At 32.5% G+C, this 14,426-nt stretch overlaps 3 protein-coding genes across 4 annotated transcripts; all 3 read right to left on the bottom strand.

The window, feature by feature from the left end:
- Positions 1-74: 74 nt before the first annotated feature.
- LOC130641900 (uncharacterized) lies at positions 75-1,760 on the bottom strand. The gene has a single exon (XM_057448915.1). The coding sequence runs from the start codon at positions 1,205-1,207 to the stop codon at positions 98-100; it is 1,110 nt and encodes a 369-aa protein (XP_057304898.1). The 5' UTR covers positions 1,208-1,760; the 3' UTR covers positions 75-97.
- A 136-nt stretch (positions 1,761-1,896) lies between these two features.
- On the bottom strand, positions 1,897-9,691 carry LOC130641902 (ran guanine nucleotide release factor-like). Of its 2 annotated transcripts, none has more exons than XM_057448917.1 (8): positions 9,688-9,691; positions 4,117-4,220; positions 3,678-3,794; positions 3,090-3,141; positions 2,937-2,983; positions 2,410-2,467; positions 2,226-2,326; positions 1,897-2,110 (listed from the first exon to the last, which is right to left on the bottom strand). In XM_057448917.1, exons 2-8 carry the CDS (start codon positions 4,206-4,208, stop codon positions 1,987-1,989), a joined length of 591 nt encoding a protein of 196 aa, XP_057304900.1. In that variant the 5' UTR covers positions 4,209-4,220; positions 9,688-9,691; the 3' UTR covers positions 1,897-1,986. The 2 variants fall into 2 exon arrangements, with proteins under 2 accessions (XP_057304900.1, XP_057304901.1); XM_057448918.1 differs by having other exon boundaries at positions 1,897-2,105.
- LOC130641899 (forkhead box protein J3-like) lies at positions 4,691-13,667 on the bottom strand. Its single transcript, XM_057448914.1, has 5 exons — positions 13,164-13,667; positions 11,154-11,228; positions 8,787-8,879; positions 7,571-7,943; positions 4,691-7,177 (listed from the first exon to the last, which is right to left on the bottom strand). Exons 1-5 carry the CDS (start codon positions 13,587-13,589, stop codon positions 6,348-6,350), a joined length of 1,797 nt encoding a protein of 598 aa, XP_057304897.1. The 5' UTR covers positions 13,590-13,667; the 3' UTR covers positions 4,691-6,347.
- Positions 13,668-14,426: the final 759 nt, after the last annotated feature.

The raw sequence follows: 14,426 nt of genomic DNA, 5'->3' as shown, positions 1-14,426 counted from the left end.
TCATTGGAAGTTAGGAAATTGCTTTCCGAAGGGAAGAGAGAATTACTCAGAGAATATCAGGAAACAAAGCTAAATTGATGCTAAAAGTAAAATCTATCTATTCCTCAACATCCATACAACTATTCGTAACATCTTTATCCGATGCATCTTCCTCTTCCTCTTCTTCAGGGAGAGCCTCCATAGCAACCTCATCTTCGAGCGGACATTTTACTAACAATTCATTAATGTGCTGCAACATATCTTCATCCTCGCAACCTGATATTTCGAACAGCTCCAGCGCCTTCTCCAAGTAAAACCTCGGGTTGTCGCTCGAGTCCATTAAAGATTTAGCCAGACCCAGGTAATACCATATCCGAACATCATCTTCGTTTTCTTCGATGAGCTGATCGACAATTGATGACACCTTATCATAACACTCAATTTCAAGAAGAATTTTGATCAAGTTTATCCTAGTTTCATACGCCATGTGTTCTGGTATACTATCCTCATTAGAATCGGTAGTCCTTTTCCACAACTCAAAAGCTTTTTCTCCACTAGACTTGGCAGACTCTAGATCGTTCGAACTTAATAAAAAATTACACATTACTGTATAGGCTTCTAGATTGTCTTGATCAGCTTCAAGAGCTTGTTTGCAGTAAGTTTCGCATTGTTTTTCTGCTCCATCGTTCATGCAACAATCTGTCATGAAAATTTCAGCCAAAGAACAGTAAACACTAGATACATCTCTCTGCGTCAGGGAGGTTTGAAGAATTGAACTGTCAGTAGTAAGGTTGTTATCATTGTATTCAATGACTTCCTTCATTATTTTTAAAGCAGTTTCATAATAGCCCACAGCTTCCATTCCTTGTGAAATCTGACCAAGGTATAAATACTTGACATGGCCTTTGTCTTTTTCCAATTCAATCGCCTTACGATAATACATTTTCGCATTCTCTAAATCACCTATCTCCGCACACACGTTGCCGCATGTTTCCACGATACGCAAATTGTCCGGCTCTATACCAAGTGCCTTCTGGCAAAACTTCAATGCAAGTTCATAATCAAAATTCTCCATATAAATAGAAACTCTATCCAGTAAATCATCCACAGTATATTTCTGATTGTTAGTTCCATCTTCAGTTTCGTTTTTGACTGCTTCGTCTGAACAGTTTTCTTTTTCTACCGACTGAGTCGTCTTTGCTTCTCCTCGTTTTTTCCTCTTTCCCATATTTTAGTAAACTTAACGGTTTCGCAGTTCAAAATAAAATATTTCAGTGACTCTGCAAGAACAAGAAAACATAACGGGAAAAAAGAATAATGATTAGTGGATTCAATAAACAGTTTTGTGGAAAGAATCGGGATGAGATTAATATCATCTTCCACGTATTACTGCCAAAAACAAATGAAACGGATTGGTCTTCAAATTAAAATTAAATAAAAAAACTTTAAGCATTTTAAGAAGAAAAAAAAAAACAAGAAAAAATCCTTGATGTATTAAAATAAACTGCACATTTGCAGTCCCTGGAATTAAATCAACATGATTATTTAATAAAGATAAAAACAAATCGGGAACAATCCTAGAAATTCACAGAGTTCAACAGCCATCTTGACAAAAGAAGATGAATTAGATCCTCGCACTTTATATTTCGTTGTTTAGCTACATAAATAATAAATAAAATAAAATTCCACGAAATTGTGAAAGTCATGTTCTTCAGCTAATAAAATATCTTGAAAAAAATTCCAAAACCTTAAAAAAGTAATAGTGAAGATGGTGATAAATTCCAAATTTCCAAAAAAATCATCTTTGAGATTAAAGGTTTTACAGAATAACATTTCAAGAAACTTAAAAAAAAAATCGTGGCATGGAGAACAACGCTTAAAGGGCATTTACCGCAAGGAAACGAAGCACACCACATATTAGAGGAAAAGTATATTTCACACAAAAAATAGCTGTGAAAAAATATAGCTAAGATAGCTTATCTATCTGTGGAATTAATTCCTTGTACATTAAGTTTCACCGAATATACTTGGGTCGTTCAACTGTAAAGAGCAGGCTATTTTCCTAAACGTGTTCACGCTCCATGCATCTGGACCATTAGGTGAAGACGAAGCGCTGCTACTGCTACCTACGCTAAAAAAGAACAAGTTAGAAAATATACACTAAGAAGCACCGAATATAAAAAGAAATTTCTTATCCACGGTTTAACATAGAATATAAACCAGACAAACAAGTTTCAATAGCGCACCTAATAGCCACTGGAATATTCATAATGACGACGATATCAGTAACATATTGCGGCAAGCGATATAAAACCATATGGATGTGCACCAAATTTTTAGCGTTCTTCTAAAAAACAAAAAAGTTGTATATCAGTAACTACCACAACACTCGTGTCGAGCGTTAGTTTGCGATTTACATATAATGCTGACCGTCTCGTTGAACTTTGATACCATCTGTCTACCAGATAAAAGCCAAGCATCTTGACATCTGAAAAGAATATCTTTTATTAAAAATAAAAACATATGATAACCTAATTGTAGCATAAACAGGGTATAGCGGGTGTAAAACTCTTATTCCTCGGTTGACGTAAAAATCGGATTAAATTCGAAAGTTTGAACAAAAAAAAACCATTTCAATATGGCGAAGGAGAAGTGACCGAAATACTCTTGTTCATACGCAAAGTATATATTTTGCTTATAAAAACTAGCTTAAAAATATACTATGTTTTTACGGTTTTCACAGAACAGCAGCATATTTCGGCAACATTTGAGTACTTTTTTAAAAGATATTTTCAGAAATTTAGAACATGTGTATGTTGAATATTAGTATGTACGTACGCTACCCCTATATCTTTTAAAGACGTTTGTTATCGCATCTTAGCTTAATGAGATTGAGCATATCGATGATCAAGAACGCTTTAATGGAAACCTGGCTTACTTATTTAAGTAAGACTTACGAATCCAGAGTTATATCATCCTTAGAAAGTGCCTCGATGTGAAGAACCTAAAAAAGGAGAAGTTACTTTGAGCTTAGTGTCCAGTTATTTCTACAATTGTTCTTTTAAATATTCAAACATGTGAAAAAAAACTATTTATCAATGCCCCTAAACCTCGTTTTCACCATGTGCATCGTTGGACGAAGCCAAATCTTCAAAATGGTATCTATAACAAACAAAATAAATACAAGGTAAAATGAAGATGAAAAAGGCAAAATGAAAAATGGCTTTTTAACAGCAACTTATAGGACTTTCGAGGATAGCACAAGATTTGCAGTTGAAGTTTCTTACTTTAAAAACGCAATGATTTTCCCCTTCCTTCCTTCCCCCTCCCCCCCCCCCCCCTAAAAAAAAAACAAATCAAATAGTGATCACACTTAATCAATGCAATGTCACTGTTGATAACTTTCAGGGCGTACAAGGTTTTACTTCCAGGAAAACCCAGGAAATTTTAAGACAACCCAAGGTTTTCTAGATTAAAAAATCCAAAATTTTCTTTCCAAAATTTCCAGGAACATGATCACCATGATTAAAGGAGCACTGGGATTATAACTTCTAGAATATTTGTTGAAATTGTGTACATTAAAAATATAATTGGAATTGCATTACAAATAAATATCATAAAATCTAAAAATAATACTGAAATTCACGGATACCAAAACGGCGAGAAATTAAAACTATTCTTCATAAAAGATAGATTACCTTGCAGCATTCTCACCAGTCACACTTGATTGAAATTCGAGAATGTCTACCATTATACTTTGGTCAGTGGATTGATGACAAAACACTTCTTGATTGTCTGGTACATCGCGAATAACACTAAAACACGACTAATTTGGTTAAAAAATATACTAGAGGAAGAGGTATCTAAAAACATAAAGACCAAGTTTAACTAATTCAAATTTAATCTACAAACAGTAGAGTGGTTATTCAGGTTTGCTGGATAACGAAACTATAAGAAATAGGCCATGGCTTAAACAGTGCGTCTCTGATCAGTAAAGCAAAAATATTTTATTGATAATTTCACCATATTGAAAGTTGTTGCTTTCACATGCAAACAAAACAAAAACAACCAAAACAATAACCATACAATATCATTGTAAACAAAGAAACAAAGGCTTTTCAAAAAAACTTTGCTTACCTCATATCCTGTGCATTTCTGGGTAAAAAGCAACTAAACGCCCCTCCAAACAACTCCTTTGTTTTTCCACCTTCATTGCTATCAATTTCCATTACACTACATCTAGTAGACATCACAGGTAAAGTTTTAAAGACATAAAAATATTGACAATATGATTCAAGACTCATTAATCGCATGTCAATAAGTAGGATGAAAAAACACAAACAACAACCCTCCTGAGGAAGATCAATCCGTATCACAAGCTATCCAACTTGCCATAACTTAGAAAATAGTTTTGTTCCAAGATAGCCTTACTACAGCAAATGCTCATTCTGTTTGATGAGCATGTAGAAAATTACATAATGTAAATACATTAATAGAAAAAGCTTTGTGTGAGTGAGAATTACATTATACTTAGCACATATCCTCTAAAGATTAACAAAATTCCTGACCAAATAAAATTTCGTTATTTTTCTTCATATTTATTCCCTTTTTTATAACCCGATAAAACGAACAGTGTAATATTTACTAGAGAGAGTTTTTTTCTCTTAGAGCCACTTATCCTACCTATACAAATTACAAAGACAGAACAACATTTCCATTCAAAACCAGAACCACTGGTTGCCGTATATTCCATATAATGAATATATACATTCAACATCTCAAAGACATTATGCAAATTATATTTATATACAATTGTGATTTTTTTCTTCTTTTATTCAACAATAACACATCCCATAGTAAATATATACTTACAAAAAAATGCATAACATTAAATATGCATCCTAAAGACATACCTAAATAAATTCCTGCCATGCAGCAGAATATTTACACTTCGAATTTTGAGTTTATATAAAAAAATCTGTACAATAGGATCAACTTAAAAAGACTTTTAAGAATAAAAAAAGTAGGAAATAATATTTAAGGATTATAAAAAAGTTGACACAACAGTTTAAACAAAGACTGCTCTGGGTGAAAATCTTTGTAATCATTCTCAACACACATGAATTTAAAAATTTTAAAATCAAGTTGTAAAATGCCAAACCACAAAATGTGCCAATAAAAAAAAGAAAAAAAGAAGAACAACATAAATCTTCCACAGCATAAAAATGTAAAAAGGTCGCTTCGTTAAATATTAGTCCTAAAGTGTCAGGTTGCTCTTTGTCCAAACCGTCAGAATAATATATACATGCATATAAATAACGAGCTGATATAAATAAAAAGTTTCATTTTATCGTACAAATAATAAATGAAGTAAAGAGAGTACATATTTATAGATAATTGTATCACAAATATAAAAGCAATCTATGTATTGGGAACAAATGGAAAGGGTTACGCACAAAGAAAACAAGTACACCATTTCTTACAAATATTCATAAACTTCACTTATAAGCACATTGGATAAAGAAATTTTTTTTTCCATTGAGAAAGTATTGTCTACTGAGAATATACGACACAAGAACTCTGACATTTGATATAGGTAATCAAAAGTCCAATAGTTACGATGAAAGACTTTTTAGGTGTAAAAGTGTAAGGAAACAATGTGCATATAATATTAAAACACTTGGTTTTTTAAAATGCTTACTAAGCATATTTGAGATAAAGCACAATATCTTGAGAAGACACTAAGACAAATATACAAAACGTAAGATACATAAAAAATTATTTGGTTTTCAAAAAACTTGATACATAAACAAGGACTTTTACATGCAATCAAATTACCAATTCCATAGACCTCATACACGTTTTTATATATAAGACACATAATTTTAAGAAACATGAGGCTGACAAAGTAGGTACTTCTAACTTCTGAAATATTTAGAAAATCGAAAAAGGAAATTTATAATGTGAGAGAACTTTTCACCCTATAAAACAAAGCTCTGTAAATTTTTGGGAAAACTACTTGAAAGTCAAGGGACAACAAGACCAAAAAAGGTTTATTATAAAAACATGGTGCATACATTGCTGCGCGAATTACAAAAGCAAACGAAAAACTTATCATCACAAAAGAGCATAAACAGTTCTATTTTCTATTAAGAATATTTGCTAATAATAACTATGCATCTTATATAATAAAAACTTTTTCTATCTTTTACTTTATCTTTAACCTGAAGATAATCTTTTAAAATGAAACAAATTTAGAACTTTTAACCAAAAGAAATGCAAAAAATCATTTTTGGGTTGAAAAGCAATATTTTTAATAAAGAGAAATAATGTGCAATTTCTTCAGATAAGTCGACAAAAAGAACTGATCACATAATAGCCTCCCAATCAAAAGTGTCTTCCTCATCCTCTAATATAGTGGTACCTGTATGATACATCTGCGCCTGTACCGGAGGGTGATTTAACATATGGCTGGCATTCACTCGCTTGTTCCCGTTTTGCATCATCGGTGGGCAGGCTGCATAATTCGGACTAGAACCTAATATATTATTTACATTCGGACTTGTGGTAAGGACATTCATATTAGGACTTGGTCCTCTTTGCAGCATCGAGCTTGACCCCAGTACAACACTGGGAACATTCATGTTAGGGCTTGCTGACGTCATGTTTATTTTGCTGTACATATTTCGCTGCAAGATATTATTTAAGGAATTACTATCAAGGAGAGGAGAATTTCTCGAGTGATTTATACTGCCAGATGGACTATGATCAGCGTTTTGCATCAGCGGGCTTTGATGTGGAGGCACTGGACTTCCATAGGGACTATGATGGGGGCTTGCTGTACCAGAGAAACCACCCGGAGCATGTGATGGTTGTAACAATTCTGGTTTAAGCTCAACATCATCTTCCAGGTCATCAAATGTCCCTTGCAGTTTCAAATATTGTGTATATGATTCTTCAAGCTGATCTATGTCATTTTGATCAAGACCCTCGATTTCTTGTAAGTTATCAATCAAACTGTAAAACTGGTCTGGCATTATATTTCCCCAATCCCCCGAAGACATACTGCTCATTAATGTTTCCATAGTTTGCAAAACTTCTTTCTCGGACATAGATTTAGATGGTTCTGTTATTGTGGAAGGAGCTAAGTCTTGCTGTGATGTATTCAGGTTTGTGGATTGCAGTGATAAAATATTACCTGCAAAACAATTTTAAACAGTTAATATATATGTCAAATTAGAATACACAAATCCTTTAAACAAGGCACAACTCTCTGGAGACTTGAAAAAAGTGAAACTGTCTAAGAATTAAAACTAGAGGCCAAAATTCTAGTTATAAAAGGATGCACAATAAATTTCTTTCAAAGAAAGACACAAATTAAATTTACAAAAAATTAAACATATTATCCCTATGTCAGGTGACTGAAACAGGATCAATTTTTCTTGTCAAAATATGTTTTCCTGACAGTACCTCATAACCAAATTTTATTATTTTTTTCAAATTTAATAACCTTTTTTGCATTTTTTCGTGATACTTCTTCAAAAGTAGGTAATTCCTAAATTTTTTCAAACAAAAAAATAAGAGTGCATACTGTTGGCACTGTTGCTACTTGCATTGGATGACCCCATATTATTGCTTGATGAAGGGTTGGCTTGGTTAAAAACAGATTTATACAAACTTCTAAATGATGCAGATAAGTCTTCTAAATCCAAATGTTCTGCAAATACTTTGTTATCTAAAGGGTTCTGACGAGTCGTTTCTCGCTGACCATTTGTCTGACTAATAAAAATTTTTGGATTGTCACTTGAGTTATGACTGCTTGAGTTATAATCTGATGAAGTATTAGAATCATAGGAACGGTTAAGTAGCTGTGGTGAAGGTGGTGACTGCATTGTCGGAGATGTTCTTCCTGGAGAAGTCCGTCCTGGAGAATGTGATCTTACATCACGATATGGTGATAGTTGCTGAATAAAAAAAAAATTACATTCAGCATAGTTGTTGATGCATTTTTTAACAACTCAAATCTGTGTTTTCAGCCTATTCTTTTTTATCTACCCTTTTATTTACCTTATTTATACAAATTTTGGAAGAAAACATGGAAAATTCAGTCCACATGTATACATTTTTTTTGCCATTGCAAAATTTAATCCAGACCAAATTTAATTTAATTTATCCCTTTTGTTGCCAAATTTAGAAGTTTAAGTTTGTTTTGGGCTAATACATCTCAAAAAAAGGTTTTTTGTAATGTTTCTCAATAAAAGTTCTGTTCTATTTTTCAGTTTTTAGGTAGAACACTTCAAAATTTGCATGTATGTGCTAAACTAAATCCACACTGAAAAAATCAAATTTCCCAATTGCCAGTTGTCAAATAAATCTGTCCGAAAATTTATATAAAGAAAGGTATCAGGTGCCAGATGAGTTATAAATTGACAAATATCGAAAAAGTGAATTTAAGAAGCCTGCCAATTGCTTTACAGTGAAAAGTTATAACACTCTTGGTTGCTGATTATATGGTTTTCTAAGCCAACTAGAGTATTTGTAATGCAAATGCTTTAAATTACCATACACATAAGAAAGAGCAAAGGCTATAGGGTGGGCAAAATCACAAAGACCAGAACGTTTTCTTATCACATAAGAGAAGGAATAAAGGAAAATAATTTTCCACGAAAAACAATATAAAAAGCAATCAAGTACTCTGTGGAAATTAAAGTTTATATTGGTAAAATTTCTCTTATTTTATATAGCTGTTGAACACACTTTTGAAATAGCCTCTGATTCCCAACTGAAACTACAAATAATAACCCTACCCTTTCACGATCACTTTTTCTTCTAACCCTTGGCTGTCTTGCATGAAAAGGCTCCTCCTGTTGTGGATTGGGATCAATGGCCCAGTAAGAACCCTGAAAAAAAACAATCAATAAAAAACCTATGCATAAAACATGATTTCAATATCAAAGCTCCTTTAAATAGTGCTTCTATGAATTTACAAACATTGAAGATTACATGAGAAAGTATATCTTTGTAGTTGTCTGTTAAGAAGTTTACGCAAACATGTACAACATTTTGGCTTGAGTTAAGAAATTTTCATACTACTCTAGAAGATCTTTAAAATTAATATTTCAACATTGTATGTGAATCACATACACAAACTATTGGCATGTACAATCCACCACAGCCCTATCTGAAATTTTACAAAAGGGTCTAGTATACACAAAAAATTGCAAGAAGATTGTTTTTTAGTTTTTTGTCAAACAAACTATGAATCTTAAAGTTGTCAATATTTTATACAGGTCCAGACGTGTTAGGGCAAACAAAAAAATTGTTAAAAAATGGCCTAGTTATATTCAGGCCTTGCAATGAATGATGCACTCACACATACACCATATTTGTTTAGCACATGCAGCAAAACACATAAAATAACTCTCCTATCGTGTGCAAAGTATTTTTGAAAATAATAAAGCAACAATGTATAATGAAGTTCTGAAAGCTATCTTTAAAATATAGCCATTCTCCACCATCTTAATAATACAACAATGAGGTTCATTCCCTGGTTATAGGCAATCTATGAAAAATTAATTAAATATGATGCTAAACGATGTGGAGGAATAAAAAACAAAGAACAAAGTTTCAGAAACCCCCACTTAGAAACTTTTTAACTATACTTTTGATAAGATTTTTAATTAATCTACACACATATCTGGATTTGTATAAACTCAGGTTAATATGATCACTGTCCAGGAAAATTCATCTTTAGTGGGATGATCTTTCAGGAGTTCAGGTCCTTTTCGACTTTATATTTAAACTTTTATTTTTGTACCTTTGTTTAGTTTTTCTTAACAAAACTGTTATTAAGATTTGTTAGGTAAAAAGGGGCTGAGTTAAATTAATGAAAATGCGTGATTCAGAGGGTGCAAATGCTTTGTGTTCAGGTAATATCTGGCTCATTTAGGAGCAAGCATCCAGTTTTGACTTTGTCACATTTGCTTTTGTGAAATAGATTTTTTTCACTCTTGCACTCCTACAGCAATGATTTTAATTTACACAATGAACAGTGAAGTACGAAAAAGAATACAAACAAGGGGACATATGATAGAGAACATGTAAATAAAATGAATCCAAAAACTAAAAACAAATGTCTCTTTGTGCAAATTATTAATGAAACATTTGGTAAAAAATGAGACATTTAAAATATTATAATAGCGTTTTTGTTTAGTTCCGACTGTTTTCCAGGTCTCCCCAATAGGTTCCCCCACTTTCCTTTTAAATCACAGGTCCCCCATGACATATGCTATTTCACAAATTAGCCCTTTCCCAAAACAGTGTGTTCACATGTCAACACACAAAAATTTTTTTTTTAGATTTCATGGAATTTTGACGTCATTATGTTGCACAGGGGTGCGCTGGTTATATGAAAGAGCCAAGCAAAAGGGTTTTACAGCCACAATACCAGCATTTTTGTTTTTAGTGACTTAATTCCGAATGGAGCAACAGATCCAATGCCCACACTTAAAATTTTACCAACCTTGTTGATATATGCAAAAAATTTCCCAATGAGTACCCTAATAAAAGTTTGCTCATTTTGCAGACAAGCAAGGTAATGACATCACAAATACTTTGATGTTTGTTGCTTTACACAGGAGCTCTTATTAAGATGCTGATCAGATTTGCATGTAAGTAGCTTGTTTAACCGTAATACTCTATTACGGTTGCAAATCAAGTGAAACAGATAATAATAATGATATAAATGATTTTAGATTACGTTGTTTTAATGTGAGAGGTAAGCTTTAAAGTTTTTTTCCTTTTTTCTAACATTCTTTGTTTTTATTTAGTTAACAAAAATACTGCAATAGTAACAAAAGAATCATAAAAATAGTATGACAGTATGTCCCAATAATAATCACTCTTTCACAAGTGGTAAAATTCCTATTTTTAGAACTTGAAAGTAGAATTGAAATTGTGAAAAAGTGAAAGTGACAAATAATGTGCTAAATATATATTTTTTTTAAATATTTAAGCAATGACCTAATCTAGTCTGGAAAATATTAAATTAGGGCAACATATTGAATTTTCTTTTGTTAACACCTGCAGGGAAGTCGACTAAAAAATTTATCACATTATAAACACATACAATAGGTGACAGAAGTCTTTCCAATATGCACAGTCAAATATGTTACCTTGCCGGGATCTTCTTTGGTCCGTGGTACTTTCACAAAACAACGGTTTAACGATAAATTATGTCGGATGGAATTCTAAACAAAGATGTGCAGTTATTTTAAAAATCATCCTGGTGTCATAGAAGAACCATAAAAGATTTTGCTCTGATTTTAAAGCAGATGGACAATGTGAAAGAATGGAGTTGGCGTATTAGGACTAAAAGGCGTAATACAAAAATATTGCTTCTTATTCCCATCAACCCTGGTAAAACAAGCAATATACATCATTATATAAATATTTAAAAACTATATTTCAATTTAAAATATTTATAACTATGTGGATTAAATTTCTATATATATATATAAATATATAGGAAGTCATTAATTATGCGCATTTTATAGTCACACAAAAAAGAACCTTAGCAAACAATAAGGATAAATTTTTGAGCAAATGTAACTTTGAATGTTACCAAAGGTTGAATTTTTGAGCCTAAAATCTTTGTGTAGTATTTGATTACAGAAATAAAATGGGAAAACGAAATGACATCAAATGACATTAAAAGGAAAATCTTCATTGGGAATTCTAAAATTAGGTTGTTATTATATACAATATTTCAATTACTGCCCTCAGCATAGGCTTGTATCTAATACAGGTTGTAAAAATAATCAAAATGCGTCTGTACCTTTTTGGGAAAGAGAGAAAACTTTTTTCGAATAATTCAATAATGAAATTGTGCTGTGTTGCTTTTAAACCCACAAATCACATTGCTGTGATTATATACACTTAAGATTTCTTCTACCAAAAAACTTTCAGTCACAATAGAGAAGTTTAAAAAACAGACCCACACCTTCCTTGGTCAACACAGAGTTTAGTAAAAAAGTCTTTTTAGAACTGCATATGTGTGAAACAATATTCCAGACCAAAAGATATCTAAAGGCTGAAATACACTATCATTTTTCAATGATTAATTTTCAATGATACATTCTAATGACATTACAAATGACAAATTTTGGCGCAAATACACTATCATTAAAAACATGAAACTTGAGCATATTTTCTTAGCAACATGAACTCTGAAGAAGAAATAGCAGCTGCTGTTGTTGTGTATATGTTATTAAAAAAGAGAGCCGAACGTAGGAAAAGAAAGCAAATAAATGTATCGGTGAAATAGGCGAACTAAACTAAGCATCTACAATATTCTCATGTATGAACTGTGCGTGGAAGAAATTGCAGAGCATACGCGATTTTTAAGAATGCCGCCAAATATTTTTGATGACCTCCTTAATCTTAAAGAAGCACATTTATGAAACCCAATTCCTGCTAAAAGGCTGGCTTCTCCAAATCTTAATAAAATTTTCAGTCGCTTCTTGTGTCTCTATTCTCGGGTGAATTATCTTGTTCAAATCTTTGTTTTCATAAATGTTTACGACTAAACCTTATCACGTGCAGCAAGCACGTGTGCGGAAACAATGCATTCGATTTAAAACAATAGAAAAAAAGGTCATTGAAAAAGATGTAAATGTTGCCAAAGTGCTAACAATTGGTAAAAAGAATTTTGACATGGACATTATTTAATTTGGAACTAACTTGATTGAACTAATTTTCTCATCATGTTACACTGTTGCTTGTGTGAAGGTGTACAAAAAATGAAAAAAATAAATTGTTCACTTCAGACAAAAAAGTTTGCTGACATAATGCAAGCGTTAAATAAATTGATTTGGAAATGCTTATATTTGTAGAGCTTTTTGTTTATATGAAAACTTAATCATAAAACTATGTGTTTCCTCAACCTCAAGTGATACAACATGACATTTCAAAGTTAATATGGGCATCTCAAAATATATTAGGAAACGGTGGCAAATTTTTGAAGTTCATTTACACAAAAATTAGCTATATAAACAATTTATATACTAGGTTTATGCAATTAGCACAGTAGACTTAGGGCTTACTATATTAGGTTATCTGGTTAGATGCAAACATGAGTGACTATTGGTGACTTGGTGGGGGTGTTGTAGATATAGCTAAACTACCTTCCAGCCGTTGCTTGATTCATTGTAAAATGGGAAATTCTCAGATATCCATTGGTATATTTCAGAAAGAGTAGTTTTCCCTTTGGGAGCAGCATTAATAGCAAATGTGATAAGATTAGCATAGCTGTAAGGTGGTTTTGACTTGCCAAATTTCATTGACGACGGGTCATATGTAGCATTTGCATCAAATTGCCCACAAGGTACACGCTGGGCAGAATACTTATTAGCTTGGGGATTGCCAGGTGTCGCGTTTCCTGTCAAGGCTCCACCAACTGACAGTTGAGGAAGCCAGTCCATTGCTGTCAAACTGGAATTGAGCTTCGCCATTTTCCCTTCTGTCATCTGTTTGAACCTGAGTTTCTTTCCGTCCCTGGCCAACCATCGAGTTATTACAAGCTTGGCTCGTGAAAATAGAGTGGCGATCATATGATGGAGATTCCTATCTCTGTGATACTTTGCCACGGCTAATAAAATTTTTGTAAGGGGGAGCAAACAAGGAAAATAATGTTTTTATTAATAAATTTATGTAAAAAAAATTGTAATATTATTATTACTTTGAATTCTTTAGATAAAATAACGGAATAAATTATATATCTATAGTTTGTAAGCCCAAATACTATTATAAATTTGACTTTATTTAAGAAGGACTGCGACCAAGCAGTTTTAACATTAATTTCAGGCCGATAAATGCAAGCATGGCGATAGCCGATATTTATGTTCGTGTTCCGTAACACTGAAACACACAAATTTGATAGTTGCAAGCTCTCTTTCTCTTCACACGATTTTGTTTTTGTCTTTCCTTGAAGATTTTTCAAAAGATCTTCGCTATATGGGACACTGCTAACCAAATTCTCCAGTTTTCTCTTTTTTTCTTAGCCAGCGACGCGTGATTTTTTGTTCACAATTTAGCTAGCTATAGCAGTTTACAGGTGTAAGACACTGTGCCAAGGGGCACATTTTTAACAAAATGCGAAGGCCCTACTAATGACCCTATATTTTTCCTAATTCTAAGTAAAATAAGATGTGCTTACATTTTGGGTGGTAGGCTCATGGAGTAGGGACAGTATCGTTATCTATTTGCACGGCATAACATTTCAATATGTTTTAGTATACTCAGGCTTTTTCAGAAGAAACTATAAAACTCTGTAACGCAGCATCGCAATAATAAAAAAGAATAAACTAACAAATATAGCAGCAGCAACGCAGCTATGTACGCAGCTTTGCATTGCTCACTATTTCTAGATTACCATACAGTTGGTCAGT

The sequence above is a fragment of the Hydractinia symbiolongicarpus genome, chromosome 4 (genome assembly GCF_029227915.1).
Source record: "Hydractinia symbiolongicarpus strain clone_291-10 chromosome 4, HSymV2.1, whole genome shotgun sequence".
Classification (NCBI taxonomy): domain Eukaryota; kingdom Metazoa; phylum Cnidaria; class Hydrozoa; order Anthoathecata; family Hydractiniidae; genus Hydractinia; species Hydractinia symbiolongicarpus.
Note: the sequence above shows the minus strand (reverse complement) of the source record. Positions and strands in the feature narration are given on the sequence as shown.

Bases quoted from the DNA above. Each gene is read 5' to 3' on its own strand.
- LOC130641902 (XM_057448917.1), bottom strand. From the start codon at position 4,208: ATGGAAATTGATAGCAATGAAGGTGGAAAAACAAAGGAGTTGTTTGGA. The intron at 3,142-3,677 runs GTAATCTATCTT...TGTTTGTTATAG, and splicing joins ACTGGTGAGAATGCTGCAAG to ATACCATTTTGAAGATTTGG. The intron at 2,984-3,089 runs GTTTAGGGGCAT...CTCCTTTTTTAG, and splicing joins ATGCACATGGTGAAAACGAG to GTTCTTCACATCGAGGCACT.
- LOC130641899 (XM_057448914.1), bottom strand. From the start codon at position 13,589: ATGATCGCCACTCTATTTTCACGAGCCAAGCTTGTAATAACTCGATGG. The intron at 7,944-8,786 runs GTAGGGTTATTA...TTTTTTATTCAG, and splicing joins GAAAAAGTGATCGTGAAAGG to CAACTATCACCATATCGTGA. The intron at 7,178-7,570 runs GTATGCACTCTT...ATTGTTTTGCAG, and splicing joins AAGTAGCAACAGTGCCAACA to GTAATATTTTATCACTGCAA.
- LOC130641900 (XM_057448915.1), bottom strand. From the start codon at position 1,207: ATGGGAAAGAGGAAAAAACGAGGAGAAGCAAAGACGACTCAGTCGGTA.